The sequence below is a fragment of the Pyrus communis genome, chromosome 15, assembly GCF_963583255.1.
Source record: "Pyrus communis chromosome 15, drPyrComm1.1, whole genome shotgun sequence".
NCBI classification, from domain to species: Eukaryota; Viridiplantae; Streptophyta; class Magnoliopsida; order Rosales; family Rosaceae; genus Pyrus; species Pyrus communis.
In genome coordinates this window covers 1696406-1714349 of record NC_084817.1, presented here as the reverse complement: position 1 = coordinate 1714349, position 17944 = coordinate 1696406, and the positions used below count along the sequence as shown (strand labels likewise).

At 37.2% G+C, this 17944-nt stretch overlaps 3 protein-coding genes across 3 annotated transcripts; all 3 read left to right on the top strand.

Moving 5' to 3' along the window:
* The first annotated feature begins 652 nt into the window (after positions 1–652).
* LOC137718663 (putative pectinesterase 11) lies at positions 653–7112 on the top strand. Its single transcript, XM_068458214.1, has 4 exons — positions 653–1048; positions 6048–6236; positions 6496–6734; positions 6923–7112. The coding sequence occupies exons 1-4, from the start codon at positions 653–655 to the stop codon at positions 7110–7112; spliced, it is 1014 nt and encodes a 337-aa protein (XP_068314315.1).
* A 1097-nt stretch (positions 7113–8209) lies between these two features.
* Positions 8210–9825, top strand: LOC137718544 (uncharacterized). Its single transcript, XM_068458097.1, has 4 exons — positions 8210–8366; positions 8505–8587; positions 8693–8826; positions 9437–9825. Exons 1-4 carry the CDS (start codon positions 8315–8317, stop codon positions 9576–9578), a joined length of 411 nt encoding a protein of 136 aa, XP_068314198.1. The 5' UTR covers positions 8210–8314; the 3' UTR covers positions 9579–9825.
* A 2104-nt stretch (positions 9826–11929) lies between these two features.
* Positions 11930–14088, top strand: LOC137718551 (eugenol synthase 2-like). Its single transcript, XM_068458104.1, has 5 exons — positions 11930–12127; positions 12237–12371; positions 12653–12890; positions 13171–13374; positions 13571–14088. The coding sequence occupies exons 1-5, from the start codon at positions 11945–11947 to the stop codon at positions 13735–13737; spliced, it is 927 nt and encodes a 308-aa protein (XP_068314205.1). The 5' UTR covers positions 11930–11944; the 3' UTR covers positions 13738–14088.
* The last annotated feature ends 3856 nt before the right edge of the window (positions 14089–17944 follow it).

The window sequence follows — 17944 nt, the reverse complement described above, 5'->3', positions numbered from 1 at the left end:
TGCATATTCGCCTTGTAATTCATGGTGAGAATTATGAATTGGACCTGTTCCGGGCTTCAGCCCTAGTTTACAACGGTGGCAGCCATGGTCAAAGCTCCAAATCCAAGCAACTGAGCTGCCTGCTCAAATAACGTAATTGGTCATAAACCCTAGTATCACACAAATGACGACATGCTTATTCTTCTTAAGCTACCTCAAGACTTGTGTAACGTCAATACTTTAATTAGGCCGCCATTACAACATTTTCATATCAAATTAACCTGATTAGCCACCTCAGATTCACGCATTTTTCAGACATTTGTTTCTTCAGTCTCAATGTACAAATCTCCTGCCGCCGGCTACTCTGGAAATTCCTTACAACTATCCTCCACACGTTTACGTAAAAAGTGACTAATTCTAATTATCTTTAAACTTCATTGCCAAGAAAACGGCCTCACCTCCCTCTGTCATTCACCTGAGACTACTATATAACAATTAAGATCGATCTTCTTCAACATTCAATCCACATTCTTCAATATTTACTTCAACACATTCATTCTTTACTTAATTGATTTTTTCCACATTCTTCAATAATATTTACTTCAACACATTCATTCTTTAATTAATTGATTTTTTTAAGAGGTGTCCGATCCAAAATCTTCCAACTGCGACCATGGTGGCTGTTTGTGGCGCTTCTATGACCAAGTGCTTCTCTGTCATGGCTTCGTTGTATGTTCTTCTAGCGATTTCTCAAGTAGAAGCAGACACAACTCAGGGGTCCACGGCAATACTAATAACCGTGGATCAGACTGGGAAAGGCGATTACGAGAAAATACAAGATGCCATCGACGCCGTGCCGTCGAATAACGTTGATCTTGTGTTCGTTAAGGTTAACCCTGGAGTCTACAAAGAAAAAATTACTGTCCCTGCGGACAAACCCTTTATTACAATAAGTGGCACAACGGCAGGCGGCACTGTTATTACGTGGAACGACAGTGGAAATATATTTGAATCTGCAACTTTCTCTGTGTTGGCTTCGGATTTTATAGGGCGCTACCTCACAATTCAGGTACACACATAAATATACGTAAATTTTTCACATGCATATATACTCTTACGACGACAATAACCACAACAACAAAAACTTATCCCATTAAGTCGGGTCGGCTATATGAATACTAGCGTCATTGCGCTTGGTTTTGTGTCAAGTTTTCCGCTAACTCTAAGTATTCAATGTCTTTTTTTTTAGAGTCTTTTTCTAAGTCTTCCTAACTAGGCCATCTCAAGCCCGGATAAAAGAGGAGAGGGAGTACGTTAGGTAGTCGACAGCTGACACTCTGTTCTTGTTAGACAAATAAGGAATATGATTGGAGTCCTTGTGTAATTGTATATAATATTATTATTGGAAGAATAAGCCGTCCTACAGCCGTCAAGCCGTCCTACCTTGTCCTACCTTCACACTAGCCGTCCTACAGCCGTCAAGCCGTCCTACAGTCGTCAAGCCGTCCTACCTTGTCCTACCTACACACTAGGACGGCTACCTTGTCCTCTACAGCCGTCCTACCTACACACTAGGACGGCTACCTTGTCCTACCTACACACTTGTATCATGTATATATATCCTTGTAATCTTGTAGAGAAACATAATGAAAAAATAAGCATTCTCTTCCATTTGCATTCTCTTCCATTTTTCTACATTCACGTATCAATAACAAATATATTTTTTAGCCTACATACCTTTTTCTACATGGTATACAGAGCAGGTTTATAACCCTAGCCCTAATTTTTTTTCGGCAGCTTTCTCTGCCGTTCCCATGGCTGTTCGTGGCCCGTCCCGTCCCTCCTTTGCTCGTCCTCCCCTCCACTGCACCTACTGCAATTTTGATTATCATACCCGAGACACCTGCCATAAACTTTATGGCTATCCCGTTGGCCGTCCCCTCCATGGCCAACCGTGGCGACCACCGCGCCGTGCCACTGCTTCCAGTTCTTCCCGCAGTCATGCACCTTCCAGTCCTCCCTGGCAGCCACGGTTTTCTGCTTCCCGGCCCCATAATTTCACCCAAGCCCATCACGTGCAAGGCACCCAGGCCCCCGCCTCATCTTCTACTCCAGCGACCCACCAAGTGCACGGGGCCCAGCCCACTTTGCATGACTTGCAGCTTGCCATGCCTGACCTCTCTGCCGAGCAGCACTCCCATGTTCTAGCTGCTCTACGTGACACCACCACCCCTCCTCAGGCCAATGCCGTGCTCACTACTGATTTTGCCCAAGGTTTGTTACCTGTCACCTCTCGTCATGGTCAATGGATTCTTGACAGTGGTGCTACGGATCATATTACTTCTTCCGCTTCATGTTTGGTTAATCGCTCTCCTTCACATTTGCCGCCTGTTTCTTTGCCTAGTGGTGCTTCCGCTCCCATTACTTTTACCGGCACTCTTCCTTTAAATTCATCAGTTACTTTGAAGGATGTTTTATGTGTCCCTAATTTCCGAGTGGACCTTTTATCGGTTGGTAAACTTACAGATGGATTATCGTGTTCCATAACCTTCTTTCCTTCTTGGTGTGTTTTGCAGGACTTGGTTTCGAAGGCGATGATTGGTGTGGGTAAGCGACGTGGCGATCTGTATTACCTTGTGGCCCTTACCTCTTCTCTCCCCACCCGTCAACCTCTCTGCAACATCATTACCATCCCCTCCTCCCTCTGGCATAGGCGTCTTGGTCACCCCTCCTCCACTCGTTTGCAAGCTTTAGCATCTAGTTCTCTTAATTGCACTTTTGATTCTAGTCATATTTGTGATGTTTGTCCGTTGGCAAAACAAACTCGTCAACCTTTTCTTTTGAGTTCAATTTCATCCACTTTCCCTTTTGCTTTAATTCATTGTGATATTTGGGGCCCGAATCGTCAATCCTCTTCTCTTTCTGGTGCTCATTATTTCTTAACCATTGTGGATGATTTTTCTCGTTTTACGTGGGTCTTCCTCATGAAACATAAATCCGACACTCAACAATTAATTAAGGATTTTTTTGCTTATGTCACTACCCAATTCCGCACTACCATCCAATGCATTCGTACTGACAATGGTGGTGAATTTTTATCTCTTCGTAGTTTTTTCTCTGATCATGGGGTGCTTTTACAAACTTCTTGTGTTTATACCCCCCAACAAAATGGCGTTGTTGAAAGAAAACATCGTCATCTTCTTGAAACCGCTCGCGCCCTTCGTTTTCAATCCCATCTTCCTATCAAGTTTTGGGGGGAATGTGTTCTTACCGCTACTTATCTCATCAATCGTCTCCCTACCCGTCTTCTCCATCATAAATCCCCATTTGAGGTTCTCTTTTCGAAAACCCCATCTTATGACCACTTCCGCGTCTTTGGTTGTCTGGCATATGCCACCTCTGTCACTCCCACCACCAAATTTTCCCCTCGGGCTCATCGTTGCATTTTTCTCGGTTATCCTCATGGACAAAAGGCCTATACCCTTTACGATCTCGACAATCACCGCATTTTCACTAGTCGAGACGTCATCTTTCATGAAACTACTTTCCCTTATGCCGTTTCTCACCCTCCTATCCCATCCTCTTCGCCTACCCTACCCATCCCACCCCCTCTGGACTTTACATATAACCCACCCCTTCCTGCCCCGACGCCTCACCCTCCTCCACCTTCCTCCCCTTCCACGCCTCCCACAGATTCCCTTGCTGCCCCATTACCCGTTCTTCCCCATGCCCCTGCCCTCTCGGTATCCCCTCCTTCCCCCCCCCCCCCCCCCCGCTACTTCCTTACCTTTCACCCTTTTACCCACGGACATCCCTACCCCCCCACTACCTACCAATCCTCCCCTTCCCCGCACCTCTTCCCGTGCCCATAAACCTCCACCCTATTTAAAAGACTACGTTTGCTCGCAGGTGATTCTGCCATCCCACCCATCTTCGACTTCGCAACCCGGTTCTACACAAGGTACGCGATATCCACTTTGTAATTTTCTCTCTTATCACCGTTACTCTCCCAGGCATTTTTCTTACATTAACTCTGTCAGTCGGACTGTGGAGCCTTCCTCCTTTGCCGAGGCTGCCACTGACCCCAATTGGCAACGTGCTATGACTGAGGAGCTTCAAGCTTTACATGCTAATGATACTTGGACTTTAACTTCCTTGCCCCCTGGCAAAATTCCCATTGGTTGTAAGTGGGTGTACAAACTCAAGCACAATTCCGATGGCTCTATTGACCGCTACAAAGCTCGTTTGGTTGCTAAAGGCTTCACTCAGGCTGAAGGTATTGATTATCATGACACTTTTTCTCCTACTGCTAAGATGATTACGGTGCGTTGTCTTCTTGCTCTTGCTGCTAGTCAGTCTTGGTCTCTTCATCAGCTTGATGTTAATAATGCTTTCTTACATGGTGACTTACATGAAGAAATCTATATGTCTCCTCCTCCTGGTCTTCGGCGACAGGGGGAGAATCTTGTGTGTCGCCTTCACAAGTCACTTTATGGTCTTAAGCAGGCTTCTCGCCAATGGTTTGCCAAATTCACTAGTGCCATCATTTCTGCCGGTTTTCAACAATCCAAAGCTGACTATTCATTGTTCACTAAAAAGTCTGGTATTTCTTTCACAGCTTTGCTCATTTATGTGGATGATATTGTGATTACAGGCAATAATGCTAGTGCCATTAATTCTCTGAAGTCTTTTCTCCGTGATCATTTTCGGATAAAAGACCTTGGTGATTTAAAATATTTTTTGGGTATTGAGGTTTCTCGTTCCAAACAAGGGATTTATATTTCTCAACGCAAGTATGCATTAGAGATTCTCAAGGACTATGGTCTTTTGGGAGCACGACCTATTGCTTTTCCTATGGATGACACAAAATTATCTGATAAAGGAGAACTTCTCAAGGATCCTGAAAAGTATCGACGATTAGTAGGTCGGTTAATATATCTCACTATCACTCGGCCGGATATCACTTATTCTGTGCATGTTCTAAGCCGTTTTATGCACGAGCCAAGGATATCTCATATGGATGCTGCGCTTCGTATTGTTCGTTATTTGAAGGCTACTCCAGGTCAAGGTTTATTATTTCGTTCTGACAACCAGACCAAGTTAACTGCGTTTTGTGATTCTGATTGGGCAGGTTGCCCTATCACTCGCCGTTCGACTACTGGGTATTGTGTATTCTTGGGCGGTTCTTTGATTTCTTGGCGGACGAAACGACAGAAAACCGTTTCGCTCTCTTCAGCAGAGGCGGAATATAGGGCCATGGCAGGTGCTTGTTGCGAGATAGTTTGGCTTCGTTTTTTGTTGAAGGATTTGAACATTCCTTTGGATGGTCCTTCCATTTTATTTTGTGATAATCAAGCAGCGTTACATATAGCTGCCAATCCTGTTTTTCATGAACGAACTCGTCACATTGAGATGGATTGTCACTTTATACGAGATAAGATTGTAGATGGCACAATAGAGACCAAGCATGTGGGTACGGCACAACAGTTGGCAGACTTGTTTACCAAACCTCTTGGGAAAGAAAAGTTTTCGAGTATGTTACGCAAGTTGGGAGTTCTTGACATCCACTCTCCAACTTGAGGGGGAGTGTTAGACAAATAAGGAATATGATTGGAGTCCTTGTGTAATTGTATATAATATTATTATTGGAAGAATAAGCCGTCCTACAGCCGTCAAGCCGTCCTACCTTGTCCTACCTACACACTAGCCGTCCTACAGCCGTCAAGCCGTCCTACAGTCGTCAAGCCGTCCTACCTTGTCCTACCTACACACTAGGACGGCTACCTTGTCCTCTACAGCCGTCCTACCTACACACTAGGACGGCTACCTTGTCCTACCTACACACTTGTATCATGTATATATATCCTTGTAATCTTGTAGAGAAACATAATGAAAAAATAAGCATTCTCTTCCATTTGCATTCTCTTCCATTTTTCTACATTCACGTATCAATAACAAATATATTTTTTAGCCTACATACCTTTTTCTACAGTTCTCACTTCGAATCCCTATGATAATGCATATATACGCTTGAATCTAATAATTTTAATTGTTGAAATTCATTGCAGAACACTTATGGAAGGGGTGGTAAAGCAGTGGCGCTAAGGGTCTCAGGAGATAGAGCAGCATTTTATGTGTGCAGAATTTTGTCTTACCAAGATACCCTACTTGACGATACCGGCAGGCATTACTACAACAACTGTTATATTGAAGGAGCCACTGATTTTATATGTGGGAATGCTGCTTCCTTTTTTGAGGTAACTCATATAAGAATAATACAATATTTTTACAGAGTTTTGGTTTTTGATTATTTGTTTAAAGTTATATTGTTTCGGGCTAAACCTTTCACTTCTTGTTATCATTTCGCACATGATACATTTTATATCCATATTATAATATGCGGATTAATAACATCATGCTACGTTGGTAGCAGTTCAAAGATTTCTCAAGAATTAAGTATGGTGATAAATCATATGTTAGGGGTTCAATTGCTGAATAAATAAATTAATTTTACAGAAGTGCCATTTGCATTCGATTTCGGACGGAGGGGGTGCCATAACAGCCCAACGGAAGATGTCACCTTCAGAGGACACTGGGTTCATTTTCTTTGGGTGCAAGATCACCAGCGTCAAAACGGCAGTGTTAGGAAGGCCATGGGGTGTCTACTCCAGAGTCATTTTTGCCTTCACTTACATGCCTAATGCCATACTCCCTCAGGGTTGGGACAACTGGGGACACTCTGCCGACCAATTAAGGTACTTTTACGAAAATTGTTACTATTATTTCAAAATAATTATCGTCTGCTCCTCATTTTCTTTATATGAAGACTAATTTGGATTGCTAAAAACAACTTTCTCATTTTCGATCCCAGATATTTTACTCAACTTTTTTGGTTTATTTACGTTGGCTAATTTGGTTTCAATAATTGATGCATAATATGCAGTTCTGTTTACTATGGACAATACGAATGTTCTGGACCTGGAGCTGTGACATCAAAAAGAGTTGACTGGGCACGAGTCCTAACGAGTGCAGAAGCTGCACCTTTCATAACTAAGGACTCCATTGATGCCAAAGCTTGGATTAGGGCAACGCCTAACAGTTTCAAGAAGAAGGCATTTTCCACCAAGAATTGATTAATTAATTAAGATTCCTGTGTGGAAATATATGTATAGTTTTATAAATATTTAATTGCAAAATTGTTGATCCCATGTATTAAAACATTCATTCATTGGTTTTACAGACAAATATACATCAATTTGTTTTTTCTTCTTAACTTGATATGGCCGGCCATGTTTTCAAAGACCAATCGTTCACCGCCTTATACAAACGTACAACATATTTACCACTTTTGTAAAGAAAATTTATCTAATGAACGACTGCATGCATGTACTACGTTGAAACCTTCCAAAAGAAAGCCCTATCGGTCTGGTTTTGGCTGCATCGATCCTCCAGGGAGGGATTTATCAGTATTCCCGTAACAAATTTGCACAGAATAGGATTCTCTTCTCTTTTTTTTTTTTTTTTTTTTCTCTCATTCCTTTTCCTTTTATTTGAACTGTCACAGTTAAAGCACATCAACATCTTATATTAATTTTTTATTAAAAAAGAATAAAATAGAAAATTTAAGAAAAAAAAATGAAAGGAGATGGAAGTAGACAGATATTAAAAAAAAAAAAACTTTTATTTATTTGTAAAATAATATCTGACATACCACCTTTGTTGCGAACATTTTAAGTCTCCCCTCTAGCTGATCAGTGGATGGCTACCGAAGCTGATAACTCTGACAACTAATTGGCTTTCTTGGGTGCGTGTTATGCGTCTTTATTTGACTCGTGTCACTTCCAAACTTCAAATATATGTGATATTTATCTAAAATTCTCAAGTATTGCCGCTCACCGACAAGGTTTTATCCGGATCTTTTTGAAATGATCTTCGAAATTTATAAATTGTGTTTGTTTATTATATATTATACAGTTAATTTTTATCAATATTATTTATATTTAATTTTAAATAAAAAATTTAAAATAATTTCTAATTATACGTATACAATCAACAAATATCTTCCACAATTCTCTAAAATCCTCAGAATCCGGAATGAATCCGGATTTGCCGCCTTACATCTAAAACCTGTGGGCAGCTAGCGGTATTGCGTCTTAGCTAAAAAGCTTGACAAGATATTATCTTTTGGCAATTGGGGGATAAGAACAAAGTAAAAGATATGTATTGGCTCCCCAGTCACCGTCAAAAAAGCCGCACGTATATATACAATAATCAACTTCTCGTTATATTAAACACAAAGTGAGCAGCTGAATTGAAGACCATAGTTTGAAGAGAAATGGGATCACTCGTGCCAGGATGGGACTCACCTGTCTTAAGGTCCAAGCCAGGTATTTAACCCTAATCCTGTTAATTACTTGTATTAATTTGTAGCTTATTACTGAGTTAATCCGCGTGTTTTATCACTATTTATTTCACTTAATTGCGAACCAAGTTACTGATTGTGGTCACAATCTTTAATTCTTAAGGAGTTCAGAAGAATAAATCACTCACCATGGAGGAGATTGAAGCTTACTGGAAAACACACAAGAAATCAAATAGCATCAACCAGGTATTATGTTATATTAAATTCTTTTTCTGTTGTTATCGTAGTGCGTATGAGCGACTAATTTTAGCACAGCTCATATCGAGATTGACAATATTATACACATGGCAGGGAATTAGAACGGCTGATGAACCGGGAAGAAGAATCCAGAAATCCAGCTCGTTTCCTGTGACCACAACAAAGATCGGCAGTACAGATACCGAAACAAGCCCTAGGACTCAAAAAATCTTAAACAAAAATGGCTGGTAATTAACATGTTTAATTATCTTCATAATTTTCTTTCCAATTTTTTATTTGTATAAAACATTAACAACAAAGCCTTGTACACTGAACTTTAATTTTGCATCAAATCTTCCCTTAACTTAAGGTTCTCCACGTCTTTTATTTGTAGAACACTAGCCGATGAGCATACTCTTTGAATTATTTTATTTTATTTTTTATTTTTTATTTTTTTTTATTTTGGAGTGATTAGTTTTTTTAAATTTTAAAAGTGTATGAAAAATGATGAAGGGATAATTTTTCTTAGTAAGTGTATATTTTATCGTAATATTACATAATTATTTTATTTTTTCTTCTTTAAATATTGTGTATTAAAAGTGAAGATAAAATAGAAATAGGATTTTTATTTTATAAAAAAAAAGAAAAGAAAAGGTAAAATAGAAAAAATAAGAATATAATTGTCATTTTGTCAAAATGTATAAAATTACTATTTTACTTTTTTATATTAATATTGTGTATTCAAAAGTAAAAGCAAAATTAGAAAAGCGGGTAAAAAAAAGTTGACAAGAGCTCTTCTTTTAATAAAATAGATAAAATAAAGCAAATAAATAATTACCATTGGATGCATATATGCAGGTGGACAGCGAGCAATTGGGCATTTCTGAATGAACCTCCAATATTAGAAGAAAGCGATTCCAAAACTAGTTACGCAGCACAGTTTCATGTAGCCAACAGCTGGGCCCCAAAATCAAACGGCCATGATCAAATTAGTACCTGATTTGTCATTGAGGCCCAATAATCTGGCCCATAATAGTGGGTCCATATGCTTGATCCGTCAGTCATGGGTTTCTATTTATGCAACTAGTTTGATCCGTCACCTTTTTTTCTTTTCTTTTTTTAATGTTTAAATTGCAAGGATCTTATGATTTATGAGATCGAGTTTTTTTGGTAGTCATAATTGTGTATCTTGACTTGTACAAATTGTGTACGTATACTTATTTATGGGAAGTTTCATGTTCTTTCTAGCTTGAGTTGTTGCATAATTTGGTCTGCTAACGATTTAATACATTCGATATTTGAAGAACTTAGGCGAGCCTTCAAAATGGGGCAGTAGAGTTTTCTGACCTTAGAGTCCTTTGTGCATTGAAAGAAGATTTTTTTTTTTTTTTTTTTTTTAACAAATGATTAAGGGAAAGGGAGTACTTTTAATCTTTTAATGGGTTAGGAATAATGTAGTTTAAATTTGTATTTGGCGAAAGTTAAATTTGCATTTGGGTTAGAAAGAAGAATATCATTAGATCGTAGTACTAAATAATGGAAGAAGAATTTATTAAATACATGAAAATATAAAAATTAAACATATGATGTTTCACTTAACCTTGTGGAAAAAAAATAAATAAATAAATTGTAGTGATAACAATCTCGTCCACTATCCACTCTTAAACATTTTACCTTTTTAAGATAGAAAAGAGATTCTTTGGATTTTTTCCATCAAATTCTCTCTATCAATTTGAATCCTTGAAATTTGATTCAACGTTTAAAGTTATTATAATTTGTAAATGAACCTTTTGTTTATAACCATTAAATTAAATTTCAAGAACTTAAATTGATTGAGAGAATTTGATTGAATCCTTGAAATTTGATTCAACGTTTAAAGTTATTATAATTTGTAAATGAACTTTTTGTTTATAACCATTAAATTAAATTTCAAGAACTTAAATTGATTGAGAGAATTTGATGGAAGGGATCGAGAGATGATCCCTTTCCCTTATGATACTCTTCCACAATCATTAAGCGCTACAAATGTTCCTTCCACTAGAGACTTCAAGTAAAAACCTAAAGAAAATAACAAAAGAAAGAGAAATGAACATATTATTTTTATATTTTAGATGACTCGCGAAACTTGAGGACGTGTTGGGATACTTTGTCTTTTTTTAAATGAAATAAAATAACAAAAGAAAGAGAAATGAATACATTATTTTTATATTTTAGATGACTCGCGGAACTTGAGGACGTGTTGGGATACTTTATCTTTTTTTAAATGAAATGATTCCTTTGTAAGTGGTTGAATACAGACAAACATGACATGATCACACTTTCATAGCCTTCGCTCTAAGATCATTGTGTTTTGAGAAGGTTAAAAGGAACATTCAATTTACAGTTTAACGTTAAATTTTATGTTAATATTATAAAATATTATGTTGAATATGATGTGATAGAAAGTTCATAAAAAACAATCATTTTGAGAGTCTTCTTAACATTTTTCTTGTGCCTTTTCTAAACTTATGTGATTTATTTGTTCCATAACTTACTATCTTCAAATATTAAAATAGCTCTCCTCAAATGAAACTAGATCACAAGCATATTTCTTTTTTCTTTTTCACTTTTGCTTGAAAATTTTAAAAAGACAATAAATGATCGTTTAATATTACAGTCTAGTAGTGTTTCTTTTACTTGTAAGTAAGAAGACTGAGGTCGATTTTCACCAAATGCAAACTTAAACCATATTATTGTTTGTCCATTGTCAGGCTAGTTCACTTGAACTACATATTACTAACCCATCATGAAAAATATTAGTATAAATGATATCGTTTGTCAACAAAATAGCAGTAAAATAGATAAATGAGAAAACATAAAAGACGGTAAAAACAATGACAAGAGATAGAGAACAAATATATAAACAAAAAACGCACAAAATAAAAAACAAAAACAAAATACTATCATACGAGGTCGTTGATTATTTTAAAATTATGAACATTAACGTGATCCCGACGATGTTCATTTGGGTTATCGAACGACAATGATGTATGGATCACTTCAGGGTCTTTGATTCTGGAACAACAGAAGTGTAAAATTCCGGCACTGCCCTTCACCAACCCTTTTTTTGAGAAGCTTGACGAGGGTAATACTAACTTTTCAAGTAGTATATATGTAAAATCAATAAAATATTCACATAAAGTCAAATAAATGACGATTAAAAAATTTAAAAACAGGTGAACAAGCAATTCCACTATTTCAAATTGTCACCATATAATTTCGTCCATAAAATGCGCTCAAGCTACTTCACTTCACAACTTCGAAAATACACACAAAAGAAAAAACCAGGAAAAAAAAGAAGAATTTGACAATTTCTTCGAAATTTCAATGGCTGAGAAGAGCAAAATTTTGATAATCGGAAGCACTGGTTCTATTGGAAAGTTTGTCGTTGAAGCGAGCGCGAAGGCCGGGCATCCAACCTTTGCTCTGGTTAGAGAGACCACGGTCAACGAACCTGCTAAGGCTAATCTCATTGAGAAGTTCAAGAACTTGGGTGTCACCTTGCTCTATGTAAGCATATTAATCTCTCTTAGTGTTTAATTGCATATTAATCTCCTTTTGTGTTTAATTTAATTAATTATGTTATGTTACTTGGTTAATTACGATGATTAATATGCAGGGAGATCTTTATAACCATGAGAGTTTGGTGAAGGCGATCAAACAGGTGGACGTTGTGATATCGACGGTGGGTCGCCTGCAAACTGCAGACCAAACCAAGATCATTGCAGCCATCAAAGAAGCTGGCAATATCAAGGTTAGTGTCTCTAATTAACCAAGAAATCTTCGATTAGGTTGTCTGATCACGGGACATGTTTGACTATCTAATATCGACATTTTACCTACCATCCACATATTTCGTCTTTATTATTTGATAATGTCAACATTTAGGTCCCTTGGATATTGCCGTAGTGTCAATAAGCTTGTTAGTGAAAATTACATGAAAATTAATTTAAGACTTTAGAATTATTAGACAGTCCAACACAAGTTTTGCTCAATTATGAGGATTAATAGTAACCTAGCCTATATTTTATGCAGAGATTTTTCCCGTCGGAGTTTGGAAACGATGTGGACCGAGTGAATGCAGTTGAGCCAGCCAAGTCTTCGTTTGACGCCAAGGTCCAAATCCGGCGTGCTATTGAGGCTGAGGGCATCCCCCACACTTATGTCTCCAGCAACTGCTTTGCTGGCTACTTTCTGCCGTCATTGGCACAGCCAGGTGCCACTTCTCCGCCCAGAGACAAAGTCACCATCTTAGGGGATGGAAATCCAAAAGGTACCGCTCACGTTAATTTCAGAAGAAAAAAAACACTTATATTCATAAACGATATTAGTAATTAATCAAATTGTTTCTGAAAAGGCATCTGAAAGTTCTTCTTGAAGAAGTACCTGTTAGGTGCCTCTTTACGCAATACTAAAAATGGTTTTACGATCCATAAGCTTTTAAAGTGTTTTACATTAAATAGTGCTACAAATGCTTTTAGTTGTCTACAACCGTTCTGAGCCATTTCACAAGCAGTCTCAAACATGCTATGCATCTCTTGTTAATCTTGCAGCTGTCTTTAACAAGGAAGAGGACATAGGAACCTATACAATCAGGGCCGTTGATGATCCAAGAACATTGAACAAGATCCTCTTCCTGAAGCCTCCCCAGAACATCTACTCAATCAATGAGCTTGTTGCTCTGTGGGAGAAGAAGATTGGCAAAGTCCTTGAAAAAGTCTATGTCCCAGAGGACAAACTTCTCAAGGATATTGAAGGTCAGTAATTAATCATGCATTTTTTATACAAACGATAGAGAACAGGAAGGAGTTCAAACTCGGGATCTCGAGTGCATGAGCGAATGCTCGTAATCGACCGTGCTATAAGCCTCTCATGCAGTAATTAATCATGCATTGGTTCGACTTAACTTTAATCAAGATTTGGTTAATTAACATATGTTGTTAAATTTTGCAGCGGCCCCAATTCCAATCAATGTGATATTAGCAATCAACCACTCAGTGTTTGTGAACGGAGATCTGACCAAGTTCGAAATCGAGCCGTGGTTTGGAGTCGAGGCTCATGAGCTCTACCCTGATGTGAAGTACACAACCGTGGACGAGTACCTCGATCAATTTGTTTGAAGAAATTAAGATGACAGGACTTATCAAACATCCTTATACGGAGTATCTCTTCATATGTTTTTCTCTTCTTGTTTTTTATTCATAGTCGGAATTTAGCTTTACCGCAGTCGCCGCCGGCGGAGGTGGAGGCCATAGTTGACTATTGCAATTGGGGGATGAGTTTTCAGATAAAGAGATTATTGCAGTTGGGGCATAAATTGTAATTGCACAATCTTTTTCCAATTTTGGGGGTGTGTTTTGCTTTTGTTGGTCTAGGGATTTGATTTTGTTGAGTTTTTTGGGTTTTGGAAGAGGTAGATGGGACATTGAAGATGACTGTTTTCAACATTTATGAGATCAAACAAGTATGAGCTTGACACTCTTTAAAACTTAAGCAAATAAACACATATAATGCGTTACTAGGATCATAACAATAAATACTCAAAAGACCAAAAGCTTATTGAGTGTCAAAAGTACACAGTTTAGAGGAGATGGAGAGGAAGTTGGGCTGGGCTATCGGTGGTAGTCGGATTGTGGTGATGGTCTGTGATGTGACAAAAATGATGGAGTAGGGCTGGTGGTGGTTTGTGATATGTCTGCAAGAGAGTGATCGAGAGAAGCAGAGAAAGAGGGAGGGGAACAGAGAGAGAGAAAGGGATATTAATGACGAGTTATTTGTCACTCGATTTCACCTAAGCTTGGTTGAGTTGATTTGTTGTGAGCCGTCCTTATTAAATTTAAGCCGAATCCAACGAGTTTAAGAAAAATTAAAATTGAATTTTTTTAGATGAAGAAATTTTTTAGTAAAGCTTAAAACCTCTAATACAACGGTTTTCCATACAATCAAAATTAAAGGCATCCATGGCCGATACCGAAAGACAATAATCCCAGACATGAGGGTTAGAAACAGTGAGAGCCACACGAGCTAACGTGTCAACCACGAAATTTGCCTCACTAAAGATATGTTTCCAACTGATATGCTGAAATTTAGAAGCCAACCATTTGATATCCTCGATGATAGGTCTAAGATGCCAAGGGGGCATCCAAACACCATGCACATGACCAACTTAGAACCCTTTTCACCAACAATTTCTTCACGCCTCTGTGCCTAGACAAAAGCCCTTCATTTAAAGCAACGGTCTCCATAACCGAAATCATGGCACTATCAATGTTCAATACACCAGCACCAACCAGTTACCCCTCCTCATTTCTAAGAACAAAAGCAGCTGCAACTCTCTCCAAACTAGCTGACCCATCAAAGTTTAATTTCACATAGCCATGAGGAGGACGCCATCAAATGAGGTGTTAGCGGCTATGATCACCCCTAGAGGTCTTCTTATAATTAACCTTAAATTAGGGTAATCCTACACTTGTAGCAATGGAGATACTCCTAGCCAGACTAGGATTCATCCTTCTAAACACTTTATTATTTATATCATTCCGAATTTGCCAGCAACAGAAGAGTTTACTAAGATCACTCAAATCATTGCACTCAGCAGTGTCAAGGAGGAGATTGAAGCTTATTGGAAAGCACACAAGAAATCAAATAGCATCAACCATGTATTATGTTATATTAAACTCTTTTTCTGATATTATCATTGTGCGTGTGAGCGACTGTCTCTAACACAACTCATATCGAGATTGACAATATTGTACACATGGCAAGAAATTAGCGCGGCTGATGAACCAGGAAGAAAAATCCAAAAATCCAGCTCGTTTCCTGTGACCACAACAAAGATCGGCAGTACATATACTGAAACAAGCCCTAGGACTCAAAAAATCTTGAAAAGCAATGGCTGGTAATTAACATGTTTAATTATCTTCATAATTATCTTCTAATTTTTTATTTATATAAAACAATAACAACAATGTCTTGTTCTACTAAGTGGGAACCGCTCTATGAATCTTAAAACATCATTGAACTTGGATTTTGCATCAAATCTTTCGTTAACTTAAAGTACTTCACGTCTTTTATTTGCAGAACATAAAAATAAAAATAAACAAATAAATAATTACCATTGGATACATATATGCAGGTGGACAGCGAGCAATCGGGCATTTCTGAATGAACCTCCAATATTATTAGGAGGCGATTCCAACACTACTTACGCATCACAGTTTCATGTAGCCAACAGCTGGGCCCCAAAATCAAACGGCCATGATCAAATTAGTACCTGATTTGTCATTGAGGCCCAATAATCTGGCCCATAATAGTGGGTCCATATGCTTGATCCGTCAGTCATGGGCTTCTATTTATGCAACTAGTTTGATCCGTCACCTTTTTTCTTTTCTTTTTTTTAATGTTTAAATTGCGAGGATCTTCTGATTTATGAGATCGAGTTTTTTTGGTAGTCATAATTGCGTTTCTTGATGTGCAAAATGTGTACGTATACTTATTTATGGGAAGTTTCATGTTCTTTCTAGCGCTTTTGAGTAGTTGCATAATTTGGTCTGCTAACGATTTAATAATGTTTAGTTAATACATTCAATATTATCAGGGTTAGACTCGAGAGTTTGAAGAACTTAGGCACTAAAGGGGAAGGAGCACGCGTAATCTCATATTGGGTTAGCAATAATGTGGTTTAAATTTGATTTTCGCGAGAATTGAACTTAAGACTTCTCACTTACAAATGAAGCGAAATATCACTATATCGTAGTACTAAGTAGCGAAAGAAGAATTTATTAAATACATGAAAATATAAAAATTAAACATATGATGTTTCACTTAACACTGAAAAAAAAAAAAAAAAAAAAAAAAAAACTTAATTGTAGATGTAGTGATAACAATCTCGTCCACTATCCACTTTTAAACATTCCACCTTTTTAAGATAAGAAAGGGATCCTTTCCGAATTTCTTTCATCAAATTATCTCAATTTGAAAATTTAAAATTTGATCAAACGGTTAAAATTATTATAACTTTTAAAGATGTTTTCTGTTTGTAATCGTTGATCAAATTTTAAGAACCCGGATTGATTAATTGAGAGAATTTGGTAGAACTTAAAGATACTCTTCCACAGTCATTGAGCCCTACAAATGTTCATTCCACTAGAGACTTCAAATGAAAGCCTAAAGAAAATACCAAAAGATAGAGAAATGAACACATTATTCTTATATTTTAGATGACTCGCTGAACTTGAGGACGGGTTGGGATAGTTTGTCTTTTTTCCCATGAAATGATTCCTTTGTAAGTGGTTAAATACAGACAAACATGGCTTGATCACACTTTCTTAGCCTTCACTCTAAGATCATTGTGTCTTGAGAAGGTTAAAAGGAACTCTCAATTTACCGTTTAATGTCAAATTCTGTGTTAATATTATAAAATACGAGCATATGGGTACATACAAAGTGTGTAAATTTTTTTTTTATTTTTGTTTTTGAAATAAAAGGAGAGAGGAAGAGAGTGATTGAGATTGTGGGAGTGGGGTTTTTTTTTTCTTTTTTTTTTTTTTAAATTAGAGATATGTTAAGATTACATATAGGTAAGACTTTGAAAAAAAAAAGAACAAATTTTGGTTGTGTGAAATTACATTTGTGCCCCATATTTCTTATTCATGTTCTGTTTTAATTAGAAGGTTAAATTAGTAATTTCATAAAATTTCGGTTGACCATAAGTGTTTTATTAATTAGTAGAGATTATGCTGAATATGATGCGGTAAAAAGTTCATAAAAAGCCATAGTTTTAGAGTTCCCTTTACATTTCTCTTGTGCCTTTTCTAAATTGATGTGATTTATTTGTTCCATCAAATGGATACAGACAAACATGGCTTGATCACACTTTCTTAGCCTTCACTCTAAGATCATTGTGTCTTGAGAAGGTTAAAAGGGACTCTCAATTTACCATTTAACGTCAAATTCTGTGTTAATATTATAAAATACTAGCATATGGGTACATACAAAGTGTGTGAATTTTTTGTTTTTTTTTTGTTTTTGAAATAGAAGGAGAGAGGAAGAGAGTGATTGAGAATGTGGGAGTGGGATTTTTATTTTTATTTTTTTTAAATTTTAAATTAGAGATATGTTAGGATTACATGTAGGTAAGGCTTTGAAAAAAAGAACAAAATTTACTTGTGTGAAATTACATTTATGCCCCATATTTCTTATTCATGTTCTGTTTTAATTAGAAGGTTAAATTAGTAATTTCATAAAATTTTGGTTGACCATGAGTGTTTTATTAATTAATAGAGATTATGCTGAATATGATGCGGTAAAAAGTTCATAAAAAGCCAT